This window comes from Rhinolophus sinicus, linkage group LG18, assembly GCF_036562045.2.
Source record: "Rhinolophus sinicus isolate RSC01 linkage group LG18, ASM3656204v1, whole genome shotgun sequence".
In the NCBI taxonomy this organism is placed as follows: domain Eukaryota; kingdom Metazoa; phylum Chordata; class Mammalia; order Chiroptera; family Rhinolophidae; genus Rhinolophus; species Rhinolophus sinicus.
This window is the reverse complement of record NC_133767.1, coordinates 16,227,022-16,250,630: the sequence shown is the minus strand read 5'-3', so window position 1 is coordinate 16,250,630 and position 23,609 is coordinate 16,227,022. Positions and strand designations below refer to the sequence as shown.

At 49.6% G+C, this 23,609-nt stretch overlaps 1 protein-coding gene across 2 annotated transcripts; it reads left to right on the top strand.

Annotated features, from left to right (window-relative positions):
• Positions 1 to 3,028: 3,028 nt before the first annotated feature.
• Positions 3,029 to 23,253, top strand: FAM234A (family with sequence similarity 234 member A). 2 transcript variants are annotated; one of them, XM_019756270.2, is made up of 12 exons: positions 3,029 to 3,118; positions 14,519 to 14,814; positions 15,906 to 16,022; positions 16,378 to 16,569; positions 17,560 to 17,690; positions 19,758 to 19,890; positions 20,185 to 20,314; positions 20,589 to 20,729; positions 21,049 to 21,124; positions 21,347 to 21,502; positions 21,981 to 22,083; positions 22,158 to 23,253. In XM_019756270.2, the coding sequence occupies exons 2-12, from the start codon at positions 14,550 to 14,552 to the stop codon at positions 22,367 to 22,369; spliced, it is 1,656 nt and encodes a 551-aa protein (XP_019611829.2). In that variant the 5' UTR covers positions 3,029 to 3,118; positions 14,519 to 14,549; the 3' UTR covers positions 22,370 to 23,253. The 2 variants fall into 2 exon arrangements, with proteins under 2 accessions (XP_019611829.2, XP_019611828.2); XM_019756269.2 differs by having other exon boundaries at positions 3,103 to 3,493.
• Positions 23,254 to 23,609: the final 356 nt, after the last annotated feature.

Below are 23,609 nucleotides of genomic sequence, written 5' to 3'. Positions count from 1 at the left end.
GTTCACTGCTTTCAGGTCCGAGCTCCTGTTTTAGAATCATATACACTAAGTTTGTTATTTTTGTAATTTTGCTCTTTTGTTTTTGCTGTTAAACTCTGCCCCTGTTGCTTGTTGAACCTGCACATGAGTGGTTTGGACCATGCATTTTCCCTCTGACATGGGACGTGACTCCCAGGGACGAAAGGCCTCTAAAATCGGAAGACCTGACTATTGATCAGTGATGCTTTCAAAGATCTCCATCCAAAGGGTGAAATGGCAAAGTTAATGACAGACTTTAAGCAAGAAAGGAATCGGGAGGGCCTGTAGGAAGGGTTCTCATGCCCTATGTTGGTTGTGACAGCCCTGCAGGAAGAACTCTATGGTTTTTGTTTTTTTCGGTTTTTTTAATTGGGAAACAGTGTGTTTTTCCAGACCCATCAGCTCCAAGTCAAGTCACCGTTTTCAGTCTAGTTGTGGGGGACGCAGCTCAGCTCCAAGTCAAGTCGTTGCTTTCAATCTAATTGTGGAGGGCGTAGCTCACTGGCCCATGTGGGAATCAAACCGGCGATCTTGGTGTTATGAGCACTGCGCTCTAACCAACTGAGCCAACTGGTCGCCCCAAACTGTATGGTTTTGAGCCCCAATCCCCCAACTATCTCTTCCCCTCCAAAAAAAGAACCTCCTCTCCTTTGTTGGAATTGCAATCTTCTTTCCTGAATAAACCCTTTTTGCTAAAGGAATACCTGGCTGACTTTTTGTTTGTGGTCAATCCCATGAAACCGTGAACATATTAGCTACTCTCAGACTCAATCTTTTTACATCTGTGAGATGGGGATTTTAACACCGCCTGTCATATGACTTGTGGAAGTTAAATCAAGCATGGAATTCATGTTAGGTTCTGTGATTACTGCTTCACAATAGTCCCTCTGTGAACTCACAGCCTGCCATCCACAAGGCTGCTCTAGCCCTAGCCACATCAAGAGACTGACAATGAACCCTTGATATGGTACTCTCCCTGGAGTAGAGCAGCCATCCACTTAAATGTAGATTGGTGACTTTGGGTAATCAATGTAATCAATGGGTAATCAATGTAATCAGTGACTTTCTACTCTAGGGGGACAGTGTTTCATCTTTTTGGAACTGTCGACATCCTGATCTGTGTTGGCTTTTCCTGACGACAGCACTTCCCCACCAGCCCACACATGCAAAGGCTTGCAGAATTCTGAGTCACTGACATAGAATCCTGCACAACCATTGCCTCCTATCAAGAGATTCATTTTGCGGTAAAGCAGGTCAATTCTTTCTGTGTAGCAAGCCACTTAAAACTCAATGGTGTGAAACAAAAATGATTTACTTCTCGTGATTCTGTGGAACTCGGGGCTTAGCCCTGGGCTCATGTGCTCTAAGTGTTGTTAGCTGGATTCACAAAACTGCTTGTATGAAACTGGGCTGCACAAAGGTCCAAGAAGGCTTCACTGACATAACTAGCCCCTCTGTGGTCCTCCATGTAACCTCTTTGTACATGAGATTGTGTCATTCAGAAATGTAGCCCAAGCTACTGTGGCAGCTGGCTGCCCCCAGGGAGGGAGTGGAAGCTGTCAGACCCCAGAACTTCACTCGTACCACTATCTATCAGTCGAAGTCAAAAGGCCAATGCAGAATCAAGGGGGGGAGAAGCAGATACTACCGGGACATTGTGATGTGAGGAGCAGCTTGTGTGTACAAAGATGTGAAGAATTTCCAATAGCCACCTTTGGAGACTACTAACTGCAGTCTCCAGTAGGTAAAAGATACAGGCTTTGGAATTAAGGGTGGGAAGTAGGACTGACATTTCCTCATTGATGTTTTCGTGGAATTTGTCCTTACCCTACCCAGGGGCTTCCAGGTTGTTATTGAGGCCTGACATGAATACACATGTGCAATCCAGAAGCACAGAGGAGTGACATTCTATGGGGCAGAACTTAAAGTTAGACCAACTGGAGATGCATTCTGGTGACAAATTTGGGTCTCTTCCTATACACACTCCCAGCTCCCACCCCCTGGGCTATCCTGAGACACAGTAGTAGTTCAGATCCTCTCGGAAGACCAACTTAGGAAAGCAAGCAATCCAGAATACCTCAGACCAAATAGTGGCCAGCTCATTCACTCAACCTTGTTTGTGTTGTCCTTCCATGCCTCACTCATTTTGCCCCCATTCCTAATTCCCTGGGACCAAGACCCTTCATAAAGTAGCAGCCCAAAAGCTTGTCTGTCCAGCTCTGCTTTCTAAGGAACCAAAGCTAAAACATCAAGAGACCTGCACTAAAGGAATGTATAAAGAATGTCATTCAGAAAGGAAATGACAGTCAATGGCACTAGGACTCCTGGTTATCCAATGGAAAAGAAAATGAAATTCCCTCCTCACTACACACTAAATCTATTCCAAACTGAATCGAGGACTTCAATGTTAAAACTTTAAAGCCATTAGAAAAAAATGTGGGAGAGGAACTTGAAGTTGGGCAGGATTCCTTAAACAAGATACAAAATAATTACTAACCATAGAAGACACATTTTTCTATATTACAAATAAAAACTTCTGTTCATCAAAAAAGCACCGTAAAGTGAAAAGACAAGACGCAAACTGAGATACCGTACAAATCACTGACAAAAAAATTAATAATCCAAAACACAGTGCTATGAAACAAGAAGAAAAACCATTCAACAGAACACTGGGCCAGAGAAGAGAAAATGTCTTGGCCAATAAACGTGTGGAAAGACGCGTTAATACTCGTGGAATGAGAATTTCGACACAAGCAGATGCTGCTTCAAAGCCCTGGGACTGACAAGGGGGACCGCACCCTCCCGGGTCGCTGGACTCCCACGCGCAGGCCCGCTCCACGCGCGTCCTGCGACCGGTCCCGCTGCCAGACGTGGGCTGGAGTCCGCCAGTCCCGTGCGCGGGACCTGGACACGTGGCCCAAGCGCCAGGCCCATAGAGGGCGGGGCCACAATCCGCGTTACTTAGCAACCGAGGCCCTCCGCCAGGCGGGGCCGCTCCCGCGCGCTCTGTCCCGGCCCCGGCCGGAAGTGACGTTTGTGGGCGGGGCTGAGGCGCAGGAGGGGAGGCGCGGGCATCGGGGAGGAGAGGGCGCGGCGGCAGGTGAGTGAACGCGGCCGGGTCCTCCTCCTCGCGCATGCACGCCGCGGGGCCCCACCTCTTCCTTCTGACCGGGTCCCTCCGCCTCGGCACCTAACTTGGCCGGGAGCTCCCAGCCCGGAGGGATCCCGCCCATGCTCTCCCTCACCTCCCCTCGGTATTCGAATCCACGCGTGTCCGTGCATCGGTGTGGGTGGAAAGGCTGCCTCAGGAGCCGGAGCCAGCCAGCTCCGCCGGCCCTTCCAGCCCCAGCAGGTCAGCAGGTCCGGTTTCCGCAGCCTGGACTTAAGTGGCGTTGAGTTCGAGCCCCAGTTTCCCCCAAAGACAAGATACAACTACCACTAGGAAACTTCCCACCCCACGTTGGCTGCACAGTAGGTAAGCTGGCCATTGCTACTTCTGCTCTGGAGGGTGCTGCGTGGGGTTGCCTGAGAGCGATGAAAAATATAGCAATACGAAAACGGAATGTCCGTGACAAGTGTCTCACAAGGATCAGATAACCACGTCCTCTCGTCAGGGCGTTGTTAGACAAACTGGCAGAGTAACCCAGAGCTCAGCTGATGTTTACCCATCTGTAGGGAAGATCACTCACGCGGAGCCTGTCTTACTGAACCTAAGCGATGCAGAGTTGAAAAGGGAAAAACACTGTTGGTCTGTGAAAGAGTTCCTAGCTCCTCCAGGACCTGACTGGCTAAGAGGTGACAAGGACAGAGAGTCCGCCCTTGAGCAGACTGATAAGTTATCAGGGGAGGCAATTGCAATTACTCGCGGGTTCTTTTAAGAAACCCTGTGATTTCAGCTGAGGAGCTCGTGTGTTGGGTCCTGTACAAATACCCAACACTCATGTCTTTCTGCTGCCACCTCCAGTCTGCACCACTTCTTTCATTGCAATTTCACAGTGAGCATACAGTTCTAGCAGCTTCGATAAACTCAACAAAACACAGAATTCTTGTCCTCAAGGAGCTTCCATTTACAGGAGGATTCAGAGAACAAATAAGATAAATAAGCAGAATGTGGATCATGCTAAAGAGAAAAGACAGAGTAGGGAAGGATGAAATCAAGGAAATGACCCTTGTGTCAAGTGGACATTCATTTGGGCATTTTACCAGTTTTCTGGGTCTTTGTTGCATTGGTTGGAGTGCTTTTGGCTTCAAGTGTCAAAAATCCATTAAAACTAGTTCAACCAATGGAGGGACTCCGTTGGCTTTTACACAGGAAGGTCCAGGGGACCAGGAATAGGTGAGGCCACGCACTTAAAAAAGATCATCAACGTTTGGTAATTAGTCCCTCTTCTCTCACATACCTTCTCTTTGCCCCGATTCCATCAATGTTGGCTTTTTCCTCAGCTTCCATCTGACCTACTTGTATTATGTGCTGCCGTATACCAAATCAACACAGAGTGTCCTGGACTTGTTGACATAAGAAGGTCCAAACCTGTAGAGAATTTTTATAAGAGTTTATTTGAGCCAAAACTGACGACAGTTGCTGGGAAGTAAGATCTCAGATGCTCTGGAGAAGAAAAATTTTGCAGTTTCTTTTATGCAGTTGAGGTTCAGGCGGGTGCAAGGTGACGTAAAGGTGGGAGAAAGCAAGGTGGGATTGGATAACAGGTTAAGATTCTGTGCTCTCTTGAGATGATGAGGCGTTAGAAGGGCTGGTCTGAAAGGAGGCATTTCAAAGATGTGTTAACCTAGGAGCCCAGAAACATTGGACAGGGCTTGTTGAAAAATCTTTCGCTAAAGTTATAGGCCTGGGGCGTGACTACCCACCATGACCTGCCCAGGTAGGAATGAATGGTTTATTCCAGCACCCTTTTTCGTCCACAGATTCAAACATGGATGATGTCACAGTTTCTATGGGTCAGGAATTCAGGAGTCGCTTAGGTGATTATGGTTCAGGGACCCTCACGCGGTATGGGTCGTGGCTGATCTCTAAGGCCTCAGCTCTTTGCTGGCTGTTGGCAGAGTCCTTATTCCCTTTCCTCGTGGGCCTTTCCATGGTAGTTGTCATTCCTCCGAGCGAGTAATCGTGGGGGTGTCCACGTAAGAACGTCCCAACTGGTAGAGGATTTTTAGAAGCGTCTATTCTTGTTGACTTGAGCCAGAGGATACTCCTGGAAGCAAGATCTCAACGGACTGAGAAACATGCTTCTTACAGTGACAGTGTGCAGTTTCTTTTATGCATTTGGAATTAAGGAGAGAATGTAAGGAAGATGAAATGAAGGCAGAGAGAAAGCAAGGTGGGGATTGGATTACGGGATAGGTAACAAAAAACAAGAGTGTAGGCTCCCTTGAGGGTGATTATGCCTCCAAGGGATCTGAGAAAAGGATGACTTCTGGCATTTCACAGGTGTGTTAACCTAGATACACAAGAACAATAAACAGGGTTTGCTTAAACCTTTCACTGAAGAAGTTAGAGGCCTGGGGTGTGACTACCCACTATGACCTGCCCAGTTAGGAATGTATGATCAGATCACCCTGTGAGGTTACTTTCCATCACTGAACTTGTCAGTTTTATTACAGAACCCCTTTTTGTCCACAGGGGAGAGGGAGTGGGAAAGGGGGAGCCACAATGCCTTTTACGATCTAGTTTTGGAGTTCTAACAGTTACTTCCATTACATCCGCCACATCCTGTTTGTTAAGTACAAAAGACTTCACCTTTGGAGGAAGAGTTTGTGAACACATTTTAAAACCACTATTCTACTTTACCACTTCTGTGGGAAAAGAGTGCCTACTCCCTGTAATTCCAGCTGAAGTTCTGACCTAATCATTGTGACTGACTAGTTGGCTAGGCTTGGGTAAGGAGGGGTTGGTCCTGCCAGAACCACAGTAAGCATGTGGGAAAGTGGATTTCCCCAAGGAAAATCAAGGTTCTGTTCTCAGAAGGAATGATGTCAGGTCATCAGAGTGACCCCTACCTCTGACTTACACCATCTATTTCAAACCAGGTTTTAAAAGTCAACTGTTCCTTGAAGCTGTAGATTGCACAGCAAGTGGTTAATAAATGCATTAATAAATTGCTCTTCAAGAAAAGTATATGGGCAGAGCGTAGCACAAATTGGACATTATTTATACACGTGAATGTGTGTGTTTATATTTGGTGAGCCTCCAGGCTTTATCCTGAGAAAACAAAGGCATTAAAAACAAGTGTGTGCTCTCCAGTTCCTCAGTCTCAGCGGGGGCTCAGTGAGTGCCGAGCAGTGTGAAGGGGGAGGTCAGGTTTGAGTGGGCTTTGAAGGCACAGTGGGAGTTACTAGATGAAGACAGGCAGACTGCGCAGAAGATCAGTAGTGTGACTAGGGGAACAGATGTTGGGCATAGAGTTTGAGGAGAGGTGACCCTAGAGGTAGGCAACAACCATGTGGTGACAAGACCTGGAGCCAAACTCGGGTGTCTGAGCTTTGTTCTAAAGTTGGGATGGGTCATTTGACTGACATGATCAGGAGATATTGTAGAATGCTGCTTCTTGGAGCACCAAGGAAAGAACATTTGAAAGAGCTGCAGAAATCCAGGTGAGACGTTATAAAAACGTGACCCAAAACAGTGGCCATTGAAAGCAGGAGCAAAACTGAAGAGATGGGTAGGTTAGAATCTACAGGATTTGTTGGATGTTTCAAAACGTACTGTGCCTCTCACTCGAAATTGGTCTTTCGAAAACCCACACAGTGGATTTTCTTCCCACTATCACTTTGTAGAGTCCTTCATGGGTTTAGGTTGTCTGGATGTGGTGTCAAAAAAGGAGGCGAATGAGGAGCAGGAGGGGAGAGACAGGGAAGGGGAGGGTGCTGAGTCCTAACTGAATAACCAGGAAGCAGAGGCTAAGCGATCAAGGGACACATCTCTTCAATGGAGCACATTTTTTACGACTCAGAGGTGGGGAGAAGGGTGCTGACTTGTAGAAGAAACGGATCAGCTGTGTTGGTAATTGCCGAACCTGAGTCCTGGGTACCTGTGGTCTCTACTTTTACGAATATGTAAACAGTCACATGACAAAAAGTTTTTAAAAATAATAGTTAAAAGTAAGTAAATCGAAGTTAAGGCCTACTTGTCGTGTAGTTTTGATCAAAAGTGGCCTAATTAGAGGTACAGGTAATCTTTAAGAGTTTTTGCCTTTCCCCTACCCTTAAGGTAAGGATAAAAGTAACACTGATTTATGGGGCAGTCAAAAGAAATAAAGTCTGCCTTAAAATTCAGGAGAAAGGCTTATTTCGTGTTAGTTTCTGGACAAGCCGACACTTGTTCTGTGTGATGGTTACTTGTCTGACATGCAGATAAGTGTTCCTCCTTAAGTTGTTTTTTTTTTTAATTTTATTGGGGAATATTGGGGAACAGTGTGTTTCTCCAGGGCCCATCAGCTCCAAGTAGTTGTCCTTCAATCTAGTTCAGGAGGGCACAGCTCAGCTCCAAGTCCAGTTGCCATTTTCAATCTTTAGTTGCAGGGGGCACAGCCCTCCATCCCATGTGGGAATTGAACCGGCAACCTTGTTGTTGAGAGCTCACTCGCTAACCAACTGAGCCATCCAGCCGCCCCTCCAGAAGCTCAGCAGCAGCTCATTGTCTTCAGTCTAGTTGTGGAGGGCGCAGCTCACTGGCCCATGTAGGAATCGAACCGGCAACCCTGTTGTTCGGGGCTTGCGCTCTAACCAACTGAGCCATCCGGCCTCCCCTGTATCTTATTTTTAGGAGGCCCTGTCAGCCATCCTCAGTTCCTCTAAAAGTTTTGCAGTTGTGTAAAGGACAGGAACCGCGCGTGTTGAGATTTGTGAGGTCTGCATGTGCTGTGATGCTTTTGTTTTGCCATTATCCGGGCACCATGACCTTAAAATTTGTTCTCCTTTGAAATTCGATCAAGGGCCTCTTCTTTGTCTTGGGCTTCTGTGCTTGGCAAGAGAGGAAATAGTTGTTCAGCTGTAAACAGCTGCACACTGTAGCTGTCATTGTCTGACTTTTGCTTTGCTCAGCCGAAAATCCAGTGCTGCCTAGTTGGGTTCTGTGGGTGTCTCCCAAACACTTACGTGGAGCTGCTAGCAGACCCCTTGGGCCACTCTCGACCGTGACACAGGCCTCCTAATGTAAGAGACGGTCTTCAACCATGTGTATATAGAACAGCCAGCTGTAGGGACAATTGTCAGAGCACGCTTGACAGAAGATCGGTTGGTAATGAAAGATCATGACGTCTGTACGAGAAGACGGGCCCTGGAGTAAAGAGAATGATTGTGTTAGCTCATCCTCTGGTCCAGGACGGGTTCCACACAGCTCTCGCCCCTTGTTTAACTGACGTTTACTGAGTGTCTGCCATGTGTTTGTCACAGGGGTACAGCAGCGTCCTCCTGCCCTTAAATAGCTCTCGGTCAGCTGCAGGAGTATCCCGGGTGCTTTGAAAGAATAAGGTCAAGTTCCCTGGGTGGGACGTGGCCAACTCGGGTCAGTACTGCTCACACAGAACTTCCTAAGGCTTCATGCTGCTGCAGCTGAGGCTTGGAGGACAGAGACAGGGGGCTTCTTCCCAGGCAGGACGATTAGCCTATGGGAAATGTTGAAAATTGATATTCCTTACCGGTCAAGTCAAAGCATAAGCTAAGTGAGCAAAGGCGATTGATAAAACAACACAAATGCCCAATAAATACAGTCGTCCCCCCTTATGTGTGGGGGATACATTTCAAGACCCCCAATGGCTGCCTAAAACCATGGATAGTACTGAACCTTATATATACTGCTTTTTCCTATACGTACATACGTACAATAAAATTTATAAATTAGGCTCCATAAGAGATTCACAACAATAACTAATAATAAAATAGAACAGTTGTAACTTTTATATAACATTAAAGTTATGGGAATGTGGTCACTAGTTTCAGGGGCTCATTTGGCATTTAATATTTTCAGATAGCAGTTGGCTGCAAACCGCTGAAACCACAGATAAGAGGGAACTACTGTACGTGACAAGACGAGTGTCCTGTTCTATATAATTCCTATCTCAGAAAAGTAATCCAACTGGGTGTGAATTAGGGACAAAAGTTCCCCAAAGGAAAGAAAGAACTCTCTCCGCCCACCCAGATCTGAAGAGGGATTTTAGACCTCATCGTACTAGGCGATAAAATGGTGAAGTACTTTTCATTTTTTCAGTCCACTGACTCAATCCGTTTGGTTTGTTAACAGCTGGTAAAGCTAGATAGTAAAGTTAATCTATAATCAGAGCTTTTCCCTAAGTAGTTCCCACATATTTTCTTTTTTTTTTTTTTTTCCCCCCACATATTTTCTGTGTCTAAAAAAACTCACCTGCCGTATCCTCCAAGCCTCCCCTCTGTTTATTTTAATGTATTTTTTCTCCCTCTCTCTGTTTTTCAATTTGCAGGTGTACTTTTCCTCCATTATTTATTTAAATTTGCAAGTAGCCTTGACTTAAATAACGTCACTAAAGTTATCAACATAGTGAGGTCCAGTAATGCAAGAAGTAGATATCCTTTGCGTGGTGGGAAGCATGCAGTTGGCTGTGCTAGAATGTCCGGCACACAGAAGTGGACTTCCTTCATTGTTCTCTCACAGAGATCGAGTTCTGCCCAAAATTCTAATCTGAAACCGAAGTTAGGACTTGCAGTTAAAAATGAACACAAATTTGACTCAGTTTAGAGCAATTTTTAAAATATATAAACCGCCGTTTAGATGGAAGTGCTTCATTTTGAAAAATCTGATCTCTTTGGCTCACTACCTGAAAATCCCCTTCCAAGAATGCGGTAAAATTTAAAAATTTGGAGGTCGGGGAGGCGTTCTCATTAAAGCACGTGACAAATTTTAGTTGCAAAAAGGAAGTTACCAATTTTAGTTGCAAAAATCACACACACACACACACCACTTTCATAATAGCTGTAGAATTGCCAGTTATATTTGTTCTGGCAGTTTTCCTTCTGCCCTTGCCAGAATTTTTATGTTTTCTTTATCCACTAAAAAACAATGAGAGTGCGACTTTTTAAAAATGTTCTATTCTCTTCTAAACTCTTCCTAGAGAAAGAACTCTTAGAGAAAAAGGAGATATCCTTTATTTCCTTTCTGCATACACTATGGTGTTCCAGCCCCCTGGAAATGTTAATAAAATGTTGTTCTCTTCTATTGTTCTTCCTCATAATCAGAATTTCTACCCTGGACGCCCCTGTGTACTCCTGGGAGAACAGTGGTGGCAGCTACAGTGACCTTGAACTGACACACCCACCGTAGCTGGGTGTGTCTGATTTCTCATAATTCCTTAGTGCCAGCGGAAAATCTGTTTGCAAAACTATACACAGGGATTATGCGTTTACCTCACTTCAGGGTATCCTTAGAGCCACATCTTTTCCTTAATATGTATCATGTTGATACATTTTCTTCGTCATCCCTCAACTGTTTTCTTTTTTGTTTTGTTTTACGGGGCATTAAGTCAAAACGTGGACTTGTTAATTATCATTTCAGAAGCTCAGGATTGATAAGAAAAAGTTCTAGTCAGTGAGTGTCTGAAAATCTGGTGACTCAATTTCTAATTTCTAAGACCACCCGCTTGTTAGAAGTGACAGAAAAGAACACTGGATACAAATGAGGTAAAGATACAAATCTTTTAACCTCATGGTCTTTTTCCTTCATCACCTCCATCTGTTATATATTCGAAGTTTTTATTTTAGATGCAAAGTGCTTAATTCCTTTCCAGTATCTGGAGAGTGTTCATTTAATTTCATATATATGTATACAAATACGGATTTGGTTTTTCTTTTAAGATCTGTTGATCTGATGTGAACAGATGTTCACAGTTCCCTAAAATTCCTGTTCTCCAGGTTTCCTATGTTGATTTTACCAGCTTAGAGACAGGCATTTAGCCCCTGTCTTCAGGGGGCGTGGTTATTTATTTCAAGTCCATACATGTGCCCAGTGACTCTGGGTCTTTCCTCTGCTAGCATGTGAGGAGCCAACAAACACACTGGGTATCGGGGATATGGTTTGTGCAGATGTGGTTTGCAGACACTTCGTTGTGGTATTAGAGGCAAAATAAAATACCTTTTGAGTTTCTCTTACTCCATCTGTCTTTGTAGACTTTAAAAACAGTTGCAATTTGAAACAAAAAAGAGAAAAGCCCTGAGTTCATAGACTTACAAATTCAGTTTAAGAAGAAACCTCCAGCACTTTATCTTGGAGTCTGTTCAGATCTCCGCGTGGCCTGGCCTGCAGCTCTTCCACCGGTGCTGCTGCTGCTCCAGAAACATCCTTCACTTTGCAAAGGATGTAAACACGCAGGTTCAGGAAGCTGAGCAAACCCCAAGCAGGATAAACCCAAAGAAATCTGTGCCAAGACACATTATAGTGAAACTTCTGAAAACTAAAGACAAAAAATTTGAAAGCAGCAAGGGAGAATTGACATCTTACTTATGGGGGTAAAAACAGTTCAAGCGACAGCAGATATCGAAAACCTTGAAGACCAGAGGAAGTGGCGTAACATTGTCAAGTGCTGAAAGAAAAGAACCTGTCAAACCCTGAATTCTATACCTGGTGAAATTAGTCTTCAGGAATGGTAGAGAAATGAAGACATTATCAAACGAAGGAAAATTAAGTTGTTGCCAGCAGACCTACTCTAAAAGAATGACTCCTTAACATAATAAAGGCCATATATGACAAGCCTTCTGCTAATCTCATAATTAATGGTGAAAAACTGAAGCCCTTTGCTCTACGTTCAGGAACACGACAGGGCTGTGCCCTATCACCTCTGCTTTTCAACATAGTATTGGAAGTCCAAGCCAGAGCAATCAGGCAAGAGAAAAAAATAAAAGGCATCCAAATTGGGAATGAAGAAGTTAAATTATCACTCTTTGCAGATGCTATATATAGAAAACCCTAAAGACTCCACCAAAAAGCTATTAGAAACAATCAATGAATACAGTAAAGTTGCTGGCTACAAAATCAACGTACAAAAGTCCATTGCTTTCCTATATACTAACAATGAAATCTCAGAAAAAGAAATAAAGAAAACAATTCCTTTTGCAATTGCAGCGAAAAGAATAAAATACCTAGGAATAAACTTAACCAAGGATGTGAAAGACCTTTATGCTGAAAACTGTAAGACATTTTTGAAAGAAATTGAAGAAGACACAAAGAAATGGAAAGACATTCCGTGCTCATGGATTGGAAGAATCAACATAGTTAAAATGGCCATATTACCCAAAGCAATATGCAGATTTAATGCAATCCCCATCAAGAATGACTGAAGGAAGTTCTTGAAACAGAAAGGGGATGGTAAAAGAAGAAATCTTAGGGATAGGGATACATTAGGGATAAAAAAAAAAAACGGAACATTAGAACATTAGGGATAAAAAAATAGGAAAAGCAAAAATATGAATAAATGTAACAGACCTTTCTTCTTTTGCATTTTCTAAATTACGTTTGATGGTCGAAGCAAAAAGTGGAATATTGATGTGGTTCTCTCTGTAGATGAAATATTTAACACAATTACACAGGGGGTAGGTAAAAGGACTTAAAGGGAGGTATGGTTTATACACTTCCTAAAATGCTAACACTAGTAGATTGTGATAAGGTAGGTGTGTCTAATGCAAATACCCAGAGCATCACTGTAGATAAACCAAGAGTCCTAAATAACATTCAGGGAAACCATAGGAAGTCAGAAAACAAAAAGCAGGAAGAAACAAAACTAAAAGGCAGATGAAAAGCCTGACTTAGCTATAATTTCCTTGAAAGTAAATGGTCTGAAAATAACAGACGGATTGGCAGAATGGATTAAAACAGAAATGATTCGTATATTGTCTATAAGAAACCTACTTCAAATACAATGAAATAGGTGAATGGCAAGTAAAAGGATGGAAAAAAATACTCCATTTGCATTGATTAATACAAACATTAATCAAAAGAAGATAAGAATCACAACATTAGATAGAGTAGACTTCCTAGCCAGAAAATTACCGGGGCACAGAGGGACATTGTGTAATGACTGTTTCCCACCGCAGCTGGGCCATTTTCCGTTCCTACAAGGGTCCCAGTTGCTCCACATCCTCACCTGCACTTGTCATTGTTTAAATTTAAAAACGGGGGGGGGGGGGGTATATACACAGGGTTTAAAATGAATGGTTTTATTAAATAATCAGAGAAAAGCAGAGTCAGATAGTAAAAAGTTCATAATAAAAACATCAGTCTCTCGTCTCTTTTATCCCCTTTTACCCCATTCCTAGAGAGTCACTTTCAGCGGTGGCTGCTGGGAGTTACCTCCAGGTAGCCTCTGGCATAGCCTCGCGTACCCATTTTGAGTCACTTCCTTCCTTTTTGGGTCGATGAGGATTGTAACTCCAGCTCATCTGATCCCTTCCGTTCTCTCGGTATCATTTGGACAGTGGTTTGAGTGTTTAAAAAGGATCAAAACACTTAGCATGTGGCCTTACACAGGACAGAAGGGTGTGTCTTTCTCATACGATAGTATAAAGAACTCAAGTGGTGACCTCCAGCTACCAGGGATCCACGCTCCTTCTGTCCTGTGGCTTCACTGTCTTTAAAAGTGTTTTCCACCTTATTTTCCAAGATAGCCACTCCAGGTTTCTTCCCCATACCCACCCACGGTCCACGGTCCAGCACAGGAAGGGGGGCGGGGCAGGAGAGCGCGTGTTCTCCCCGTACAGGCTCAGAAGTTGTGCACGGTTCCACACTCCTCCACGCAGCGCTCCACTTTCCTCTTCCATGTGACTTCTAACATATTTAATCTTGTTATTAATAATAATTGACTAGTGCTTGCGTGCTTGTGTGTCACATACTGTTATAATTGCTTTCCATTCACTTACTAATTTAACCCTTAACACAGTCTTCTAAAGTACATACTGTTTCCCTTGTACAGATAAGGACACGGGGCGTGGGCAAATCGAGTAGCCGCCCAGGTCACACAGTGAGTCAGAAGCAAGGCTAGGCCTGCAGAGCCCACCTTCACTCATGACGACACTGTTAACTTGGGATCTGTGACCCTTTATGGAGTCCCCCCCCAGGCTACCTTTTCCATTTGTACTTCAAGCTGGCAGAGGGCTGGTCAGAGGTGCCCAGCCTATGAGCTGACAGGGCTGGTTAATGATTACTGTGCAGGCTTGTTATCAGCCCCGGCCCAGCACTGACCTGCAGCTCCTTCGGCTTGTCGCAGGGTCAGTGGGCAGGAGACACCGGTGTGTGAGGATAAAAATATGTCCTGTGCTGGCTCTGCACCATCTTTGACTTTCTGAATTAAAGATCGACTTTCTTAAGCGCGCGGTGACACCCTGAACATTTATTTAGCTTTCATTTCTTGGGCTGATGGCCCCCAGTCACCACTGCGACCACGTGCCTGTGACGCTGAGAACGGCAGGGCCCCGTGAGATCGACGTGTGGTGCAGCTTTTGACTGTCTCTCCTTTTATTGACGCAGTGACGCAGGTCAACTTGGGGATGTGCCCACGATGATGGAGAGCAAGGACTTAGAAGCGGAAATCCACCCCTTGAAGAATGAAGATGGGAAATTGCAGGAGAATCTGGAAAACCCAGTGAAAAAGGAAGATCACTTGAAAAGCACTCCCGTGCGGTCCCGTCTCTCCGGATGCCGGACGGCCGTGTTCTTCCTCTCGCTGTTTATCTGCCTTTTGGTGGTGTTTGTGATTTCCTTCATCATCCCGTGTCCAGATCGACCAGCGTCACAGACATGGAGACTCGATTACAACACAGCAGGTACGCTCCAACCCCCCCACACACACCCCCAGTGATATTCCAACCACTCTCTCTTCGGGGTGGTCAGTGGGGGGCAGCATGTGTGTCCCGGGGTCTGGAAGTCGTCTGTGACAGTGAATTAGCCCTAAGTGGCTACCAATAGGTCCACAGGTGTCCTGGAATTTTAGAGGTGCTACAGCCTCTCAGTGAAAATGGAAGGACTTCCATGGGAGGATAGCGGCCCACTCTCCTGTTTTAGGAAAGACGGGTTGAGTCAATAAAGGAAAGTGGCCGTTCTGGTTACTTTTCTGAATTAAAAAAAAGAATAAAACAGAGTAACCGGCAGAAGAGATACAGAGAAGGCTGTCATGAAGTGTGAAAAATATGCAGTCGATTTTGTACTCAAATCTTCCTGAAGGTCTCCAGCTACCATTCTAAAGGGCTCAGCTAACGTACAGCACACTTCCATTTCTCTCATGAAATTGGCAGTCTGGAATCTTGGCCTTTGTTGTAAAAAGCAACAGAATCAGCCTTTTTCTGGACACTCCACTTCTTTCTTAGCATTTCCTGCGCTTTTGTTGTCGTATCCAAAACAATCATTACCAAAACCAATGCCATGAGGATTTCCCGACGTATTCTGCTGAGTGTTTTCTAGTGTTAGCTCTTAATGTTTAGGTCTTTGATCCATTTTGAGCTCGTTTTTGCATATGGTGGAAGGTGAGGCCCCAACTTCATTCTTTTGGTGTTTGATTTTCAAGCATATAGTGTGTCATTGGCGTCCTCACAGGAGAGGAAGGGCTAGACCCTTAGGATATGGAAGTGGGGCCAGTGTAGAGCCCACACTGATGTAAGGAGGGAATCATTCTTCCACGTAAGGGGCTCAGCACGTCCACCTGGGATCCTCAGGTGTCCTGCCTGCTCCTTCCTGAAGGTTAGTCTCTGAACCTTCCATCCAATGCAGAAGAATTGCTGGTATCCTGAAGAGGTGTGGGAAGCGGCTTGTCCTGGTGAGAAAGACGCCAGTGCACTGTGATCTTGCCGGGGCGCGTTCTGACTGGCGCTAAACCCCAACGGGCGTGGCCTGAAGAATAGTCTGGGGTTCTCTTTTTCAGTCACCTACGACTTTTTGGCCACGGAAGACACAAACAGGGATAAGGTTCAAGATGTTCTCTTTCTTTATCAAACGACCAACGGCAGCAATGGCGCCAACCAGTCCTGCGCCGATGAAGGTAATTCTGTTTCTATCTGAAAAAAGTGGAACTCGCAGTAGGAGGGAGAGTCCTCGCTCTTGCCTATTTGGGGGAAGCAGTTGGAATTTCCGGAAACCGTCGTCACTCTTCCTTCTCAGAGGGACTAGAGAGAGACCAAGAGGCAGGCTCTGGTGCCAGCACACACCCCGCTTGGTTGCGGACCCCCCCAGGTCACACTAGGGCCCCCATAGGTCTAGGGGGAAGGGTCCAGGGATAAAAGGAATGAGCCCAGGTGGTAGGGGCTGTGACCGGGAGCTAGATGTGATGATGGAGAAGGGCTGGCAGGGTGTGGGCTGCAGGCACAGCCCCACGGAGCTGGCTCTGTCCCCTGCAGGCTTTTCCCTGCCCTGCACCTTTGTGGCCGCTGTGTCAGGGGCCAACGGCAGCGTCCTCTGGGAGAGGCCCGCAGCCCAGGATGCGGCCCTCGTGCAGTGTGCCATCCCCCAGCCGAGGGACAGCGGAGCGTCTTCCGCCTGCATCCTCGTGGGCAGACCTGGCCCTTTCATCGCAGTCGACTCGTTTACAGGTAGGACGGTTCTCTGCGGCGTCACCTGGGTCTACTCAGGTGGGAGGACCCACGCCTGTGCCCTCGGGGAGCTGTGACCAGATGGAAAGGAAGGGTACAGGGTGGGCCGTATGTAGGCACCAAGGGGATGGCCCCCAGTACCTTACCAGGGAGTTCTGTGCCTGGATGCTAGATTCGGTGGGTATTACCGTGTTTCCCCGAAAATAAGACCTTGCTGGACAATAAGTTCTAATGCGTCTTTTGGAGCAAAAACTAATGTAAGACCCGGTCTTTTTTCACTATGCTGTAAGACCACGTTTTACATAATATAACATAATACAAGACTGGGTCTTATATTAATTTTTGCTCTAAAATATGCATTAGAGCTGATTGTCCGGCAAGGTCTTATTTTCAAGGAAACACGGTAGCATTTCCCTTACAAGTTGTGGTTTTAAGGATATGGAGGAAAATGAAGAGCAGGCTGGAAATATTTTAAGAAGAGAGCAATTAGTCTAAAAGAAAGACAAGATTATAACTGAGTTCAGAGCCTGCAGGCCCTGGGTTCCACCCTAAGCACCTTCATTCTCTCCTTATGTGTGAAAGGTAAAATCACAGGCCACTTAGCCAGGGCCTTTGTGGGGGCAGAGGGTCCCCCTGTGAGCCCAGCAGCAGGCAGGGGTCCTGAGGGGCCTTGGGAGTTGGCAAGGTCAGGCCCTGTCCGTCCAGGTGGGGAGGGTCGCATTGGGCCTAAGATGCGCTAGAGACAAATATTAGAAAACATGGATACGTTTCCGGTGCGGCGGCTCTGCGGTCCCAGAAGTAACACTAACACGCTGGTGGATAAGACCCCGCTCTTTTCTCACACATGCACGTCTGCAGGTTCAGCAGTCGTGCTCACGTGGCACCTGCCTTCAGCCTCTTGCTGGCAGGCATTTCCGTTTCCGAGTAGGAGCCAGGCGACATTGGAAGGGGATGTGGAGCCAGCGCCGTGTGACATGTGCTTGGTTTTAGGGCAGACCCTGTGGAACCGTCCCAGCAGCCTTGGAAGGAACGCTTCCATCCTGAGCCCTTTACTCCAAGTGCCCGACCTTGATGCCGACGGGGCCCCAGACCTGCTGGTTCTCGCCCAGGAGGGAAAGGAGGTACAGCTTTCCTCCCAAGGCACTGCGGCCCCCACGCCACGTGGCCTCTGTCCCCCGGCCCTCTTCCACTTCCCAGGCAGAATTTGGGTCTGACTGCCTGTCAGGGGACTCACCCCGGGCTCCATGTTCCTGGCACCTACACACCCAGCACAGGGGTAGCTCTTTCCCTGTCCACAGCTTCTGAGCCCCTCCTCCCCAAGAAAGGAAGTGCACCCCATTGGTGCCTCTACTGTGTGGACAAGAGGCTCTAAGGTCTATGAGGGGCTCTAGGCTGGGAGGCTGCACAGATGCCTTGTCATGCAGGGTGTCAGGGGGGTCTCAGCTCCCGCCCCCCACATAAGGACGCAGGACATGGTGAGGCCAAAAAGGAACACCCATGGAGCCATAGGTAGGGGAGTCAGACCACTATAGTCTCGCTGGTGGCTGGGTTGGAGACACAGGAAGCAGGAGCCACACGATCTGCAACCCGCCGTCCACTTCTCTGCCTCCCAACCTCACTTGCTAACTGCAATCCGCGCTTGCCAGCTCAGCCACCATCTTCTTGCTAGCCCCCATTTTCTGCTAGCGTAGCCACGGCAGTTATATCAGTGGCCAATGGCTCACTGGTTACAAGTGATAGCCAACTTGTCACAGCTGATGGTCATCCGATCACAGTTGATGGCCATTTATTACCCGAGTGAGCACCTTTCCACGTGAGGCCGAGAGCCTGGAAACTACACTCCTGGCTCTGTCCCCACACTCCACCCCTACAGGGTCTCGCCTCACAATCTACGTGACAAGTGTCTTCTGTGAGGAGCCCTGTGCGAGGAGCCTGGAGGTGAATGTAATATCCTGGACACAGCCAGGCTCTCGGCACAGCCAGGGTTTCTCAGGGCACCACCAGTCCTTCTGGGCACAGCCAGACTTCTTGGGCTTCTTAGGGCACCACCAGTCTCCCTGGGCACAGCCAGGGCTCTCAGGGCACCGCCACTCTTTCTGAGCACAGTCAGACTTCCTGGGCACAGCCAGGGCTCTCAGGGCACTGCCACTCTTTCTGAGCACAGTCAGACTTCCTGGGCACAGCCAGGGCTCTCAGGGTACTGTGCTGGAACAATAGTGGCTCACAGCCAAGGTGCTTATATATTCTTGATGGCGGCCGGTCGAGACACAAAAGCAAACATCTGCCAGTCCCACTACATGGTGGTACGTTCCCAAGCAAACAGTCAAGCGGTCCATTAAATTAGGGATGGAGCCCATTCCCCATAGTCCACAATCATTCGCCAGGGCTGTGCGTTAGCCTCACAATGTGTGCCCTCTCCGCAGGGCGAGGGCTCCAAGTCCTCCCCAACCTGGAGGTGAGGGCCTCAGCAAGCACTTCCGAGCCCCATAGGGTCGCAACGACCTTTGCTTTCTCCACCCTATGCTGGTTGGGGAACTGTCCATGTCTTCCCACCCCTCCTCGGGGGTCCAACTCTCCAACATCTGCTCCTTCTAGTCTTTCTGAGACTGAGTGTTCATACACACAAACTGCTCCCCTGCCCTGCGGAGAGCTTTGGCCTGCACCATACCCTGCTCACTGCGCCATGTGTCATGCAGGGTCTCTGGTCTTGCTCCCTACATAAGAACGCAGGACATGGTGAGGCCAAAAAGGAACACCCATGGAGCCATAGGTAGGGGAGTCAGACCACTATAGTCTCACTGGCGGCTGGGTTGGAGACACAGGAAGCAGGAGCCACACGATCCACAACCCGCCGTCCACTTCTCTGCCAACCAACCTCAGTTGCTAACTGCAATCTGCGCTTGCTAGCTCAGCTCCCATCCGCTGCTAGCGTAGCCACGGCAGTTATATTAGTGGCCAGTGGCTCACAGGTTACAGCTGACAGCCAACTAGCCACAGCTGATGGCCATCCAATCACAGTTGATGGCCATTTACTACCTGAGCCAGCACCTTTCCACGTGAGGGCGAGAGCCTGGAAACTGCACTCCTGGCTCTGTCCCCACACACCTGACATCAGACGCTCTTAAATCAAAGCCATCGTTCCCGAAACCAGGGGAATTTTGACCCCTTTCTCCTCCCGTGTGTTGCAGGTTACCGGCTACATCTATTCAGGCAGCACTGGGCACCAGATTGGCCACCAAGGCAGCCTTGGTGTGGACGGGGCCAGCGGTTCCCTCCTCCATGTCACCAGGGCAGGCGCCCACTACATCCTTCTCCCCTGCGGTACGTCGGCCTCGCTCTCGGAGGCCATGCTGGTCTCATACGAGCGCTGCACCCTGGAGAGAGCAGAGTACGAGATCCGTGACCTCCCGAGGCTCGTCAACTCCTGCGTTTATTCCAGGGATTCGAATTAATCACTGACAGGCTGAGACGGCCACGGAGGGTCTCATGCCCCCCACTTTCCCCACCACCCGAGGCTCAGGGAGGGAACCACATGCTCCTGGAAGCAGGGCTGATGGGCATGGGTCCCCTGGCAGCAACGCCTGGTGACCTGAGGCCCTTCTGTGTTTTGAGTAGCAAGTTCTCTCTGTGGCCATTCTGTGAAAAGCTTCTATGAGAAGGTGACCGGGAGAGACAGCTCATTACAGAGCGACCCCGGCTGGGAGGACGTGCTCAACACCACCGCCCACAGGCTGCGTCTGCACAGGTGGGTCTGGGCGGCAGTCACACAGGCCAGGTCCCCTGCTCAGTGCTCGGAGCAATGAGAGCCCAAGAACCTGGTCCTGGCAGTTCAGGGAGCAGACGGTTCCCGAACGTGGGCTCACCACCCTCTCTCCAAGCACAGTGAGGGTCTTATTTTATAGTTCCAATTAGAGAACTAAGAAACACGGGGCCACCCCGGGAGCCCCACAGGCAGTGTTCGGGGAGGGTCCCAGCCTCCAGCCCCAGTGTCCACGCCATGTCCCTCCCTCTTCCTCTAGCTCTGGAGCCATCCACCACCTGATGAACGTCCCCGGAAAAGGTGGCGGGGACCTCCTCCTCGTGAGTTCAGAGGCCTGTATGCTGCTGGACGGGCAGGAGCTGACACCCAGGTGGACCTTCAACGTAGCCCAGGTCCTCAGGTATGAGGTCTTCTCCAGGAACCCATGCAGTTGTTGCAAGCTGTGCACCCCCAGTCCATCCCCCGGCAACCCCAGGGACGAGGCCCCCCATTGGGGGTGGGTGGGAGGACCCGTGTGCTTCTGCCAGGGGCCTCTTACCTGTGACCCGGTGCTGGCCTGCATTGGAGGGGCTGGTGAAACCCCCTCAGCTTCCCATCCAGGCCCTGGCCTGGGCAGCCCGCCCCTGCCCAGGTGCGGCCAAGAAGATGGACAGCATACCTGTTCCCAGGTGTCTTCTCACAGAGCCGTCATGAGCTCTTCTTCCCTATTCTCCTTCTAGGAAACCCATCCTCGGCCACTACAAACCTGACACCTTGGCCGTGGTCATTGAAAATGGAACTGGCATTGACAGACAGGTGGGATGCACTTCCTTCTGAGGTCCCATCTTTATTTGTAGCTGAGGAAAGTTAGTCTGAGCAGCAGACACGGCTGTGGCCGGGAGGCTGAGCAGAGAAAAGAGGGGCCTCAGGCCGACACCCTGGTCACCCTTCAAGGAACAGCTCCTTCAGGGCTGGCAGGGGTAGGGGCCCAGTGCCTGTGCGAGCCCCCCCTCACCCCCCACGCTGCCTCCTCCCCAGATCCTGCTCCTGGACGTCAGCACCGGGGCCCTCCTGTGGAGCCAGGCGCTCCCGGGCCTCGCTGGGGACCCTCAGTCTGCCAGCCTGCCGACAGCAGACCACCGCTCAGCCTTCTTCTTCTGGGGCCTCCACGAGCTGACCGGCGCCACCCCGATGGTATGGGCAGGGGCCACGCCTGTGCCAGGAGCCAGGGTCAGAGGCCAAAGGCCAGTCTCAGTTCCTGCCTTGAGAGGCTAACTGGGTGACTGGACGTGTGGGCAGGAGGAAGCGGTGCCCTGGCTACGGGGAGGCCAGGGCCGGGGTCTGCCTCGGGGTGGGGGGCCCGGGAAGAAGCAGGGTGCACTGGGGAGGGTGGGCGCAGAGTTCCAGGTGGAGGATACCCAAGAAGGATAAGGGTCAGTTTGGGGGGAAGAGGGACAGAAGGTGGGTGCAGAGTTGAGGTGGGTGTTTCATGGGGATCCCAGGCGGGGACCCTGGGGGACACGCTCTAGGCCTGGTCAGTCAGGAGTGACCCATAGGGGTGAGTGCAGCGTTGCCCAGCCACCAGGCCCAGGACACGGGGTCTCTTGGCCCAGAGATGGGGATGGCTGCAGCCCCGGCCAGCCTCGTGCCTCATCGCGGGTTCTCCCTCTAGGAGCCCAGGGACCCCCAGCACAGCCTGTACCTGTTCCATCCCACCCTGCCCAGCATCCTGCTCGAGCTGGCCAACATCTCTGCCAACATCGTTGCCTTCCAAGGTGAGTGTTGCCCCGCCCACCAGGAGGTCTGCCATGTCTGGTCCCGAGATGCCTGACGGCCGTGTCCCCCACAGTGGCCCTGTTTGAGCCTGGCCGCCACGCTGCCTGCGTCCTCCTCACGGGCCCAGCCAGCCCTGACACACCCGGCCTGGTCTCCGTGGCCAAACACGACATCCAGGACCTTGTCCTGAGCAGCAGGGTGGTCCGCCTGGCCAAGGGCGGGCCTGACAACGACCAGGCTGTCAGGCATCGGCTCTCCCGCCTGCGGTACCGGAGCGAGGCCTAGACACGCAGCGGCCGGATCGTGTGGGAGAGGCTCCAGCTGCTGGAATTAAACATCCTGGGAAGTTTGCCCTTCCCTCACTCCGTCTGTATGCTGACTCTCCATTCCTGAGCCGGCAATGCTCTCCACGGGAGTCCCCTCAGTACCCAGGGACATGTGTGGGTGAGGGGACACCCAGGCCTCCCTCCGCTCCTGCCCAGCACACTGTGTCCTCACCCACTGGGATCGCACTCAAGGCCAGCTGCCTTCACGGTGGTCTTCTGTGGGAGGAGCCCAGGCCCATCCTGCAGAAGCCCCCTCCCCTTTTCCTATCTGAGTCCTCTGCACCCTCCCTCTGGAGTCATGGAGCTCAGAGGGTAGTGGGCCCTGCAGTGACCTCAGGGCAGCAGCTGGGACCCGACGCCATTCCAGACCCCCAGCCCTTCCCAGAGCAAGGAGGGGAGGAATGGAGCACAGTTGGTGGTGACCTGTCCTGGGGAGGCCCTTGGACCCCGACCCACAATGGAGGGGGCTTGTAGGACAGGGTAGGTGGAGCTGCTCTGCGGGGGCTTCACCTCTGTGCTGGCTGCTGTCCTGGGAACCTCCAAGGCACTGGCCGTAAGACACGCACGGGGGTCATTTTGCATCCTCTCAGTACACACACGAGCCACTCATCCCTGTGGAGTCCCTGCACCCCTGGGCGAGGCCAGCGACCCCCTTCCTGGTGCTCGGACGCCCCCAGTAGTTGGTGTCACCTGATGCAGGACTCACCTCTGTGCCTTCTGCACCCCAGGACCACTGTGGTGCGCCATGAGGCCAAGCTGTGCCCAGGCCAAAAAAAAAACGAGGTAACCCTGGGTACCACGAGAAGAAACCAGAATAAATGATTTTTGCACTGTCTGAAAAAAGCTCCAGAGGGCACATGTGTACCTCGTATCCGTCCGTCTGCTCCAAAGGAGTGAAATGGATTTATTCCTGGCCAGGCTTCTGGGACAGGGTGGGAAAGGTGGCTGAGGAGGTGAGGGGCCCTTTACCTGTGCTTCTCAGAGCACCCTCCTACCCCACCCACACCTGCCAGCTCAAAAAACTGAGGGCCCAGAGGTCTTTGTCAGCATGGCCTCCAATTTCATCTCATGTTTGAGGACCCCCTCCCTGCTCACCCACAGCAAGCCAGGAACTCAGCCTGTGGATGTGGATGTGCTCCCACCCGGGACAGGTGGGGGTCCCCCCAGCACCCCTGCGTCCTCCAAGGGCTGGCCAGAGA

Coding starts and splice junctions, on each gene's coding strand:
- FAM234A (XM_019756270.2), top strand. CDS start 14,550: ATGATGGAGAGCAAGGACTTAGAAGCGGAAATCCACCCCTTGAAGAAT. Junction 17,691..19,757: donor TCGCCCAGGAGGGAAAGGAG/GTACAGCTTTCC, acceptor CGTGTGTTGCAG/GTTACCGGCTACATCTATTC. Junction 20,730..21,048: donor AACGTAGCCCAGGTCCTCAG/GTATGAGGTCTT, acceptor TTCTCCTTCTAG/GAAACCCATCCTCGGCCACT.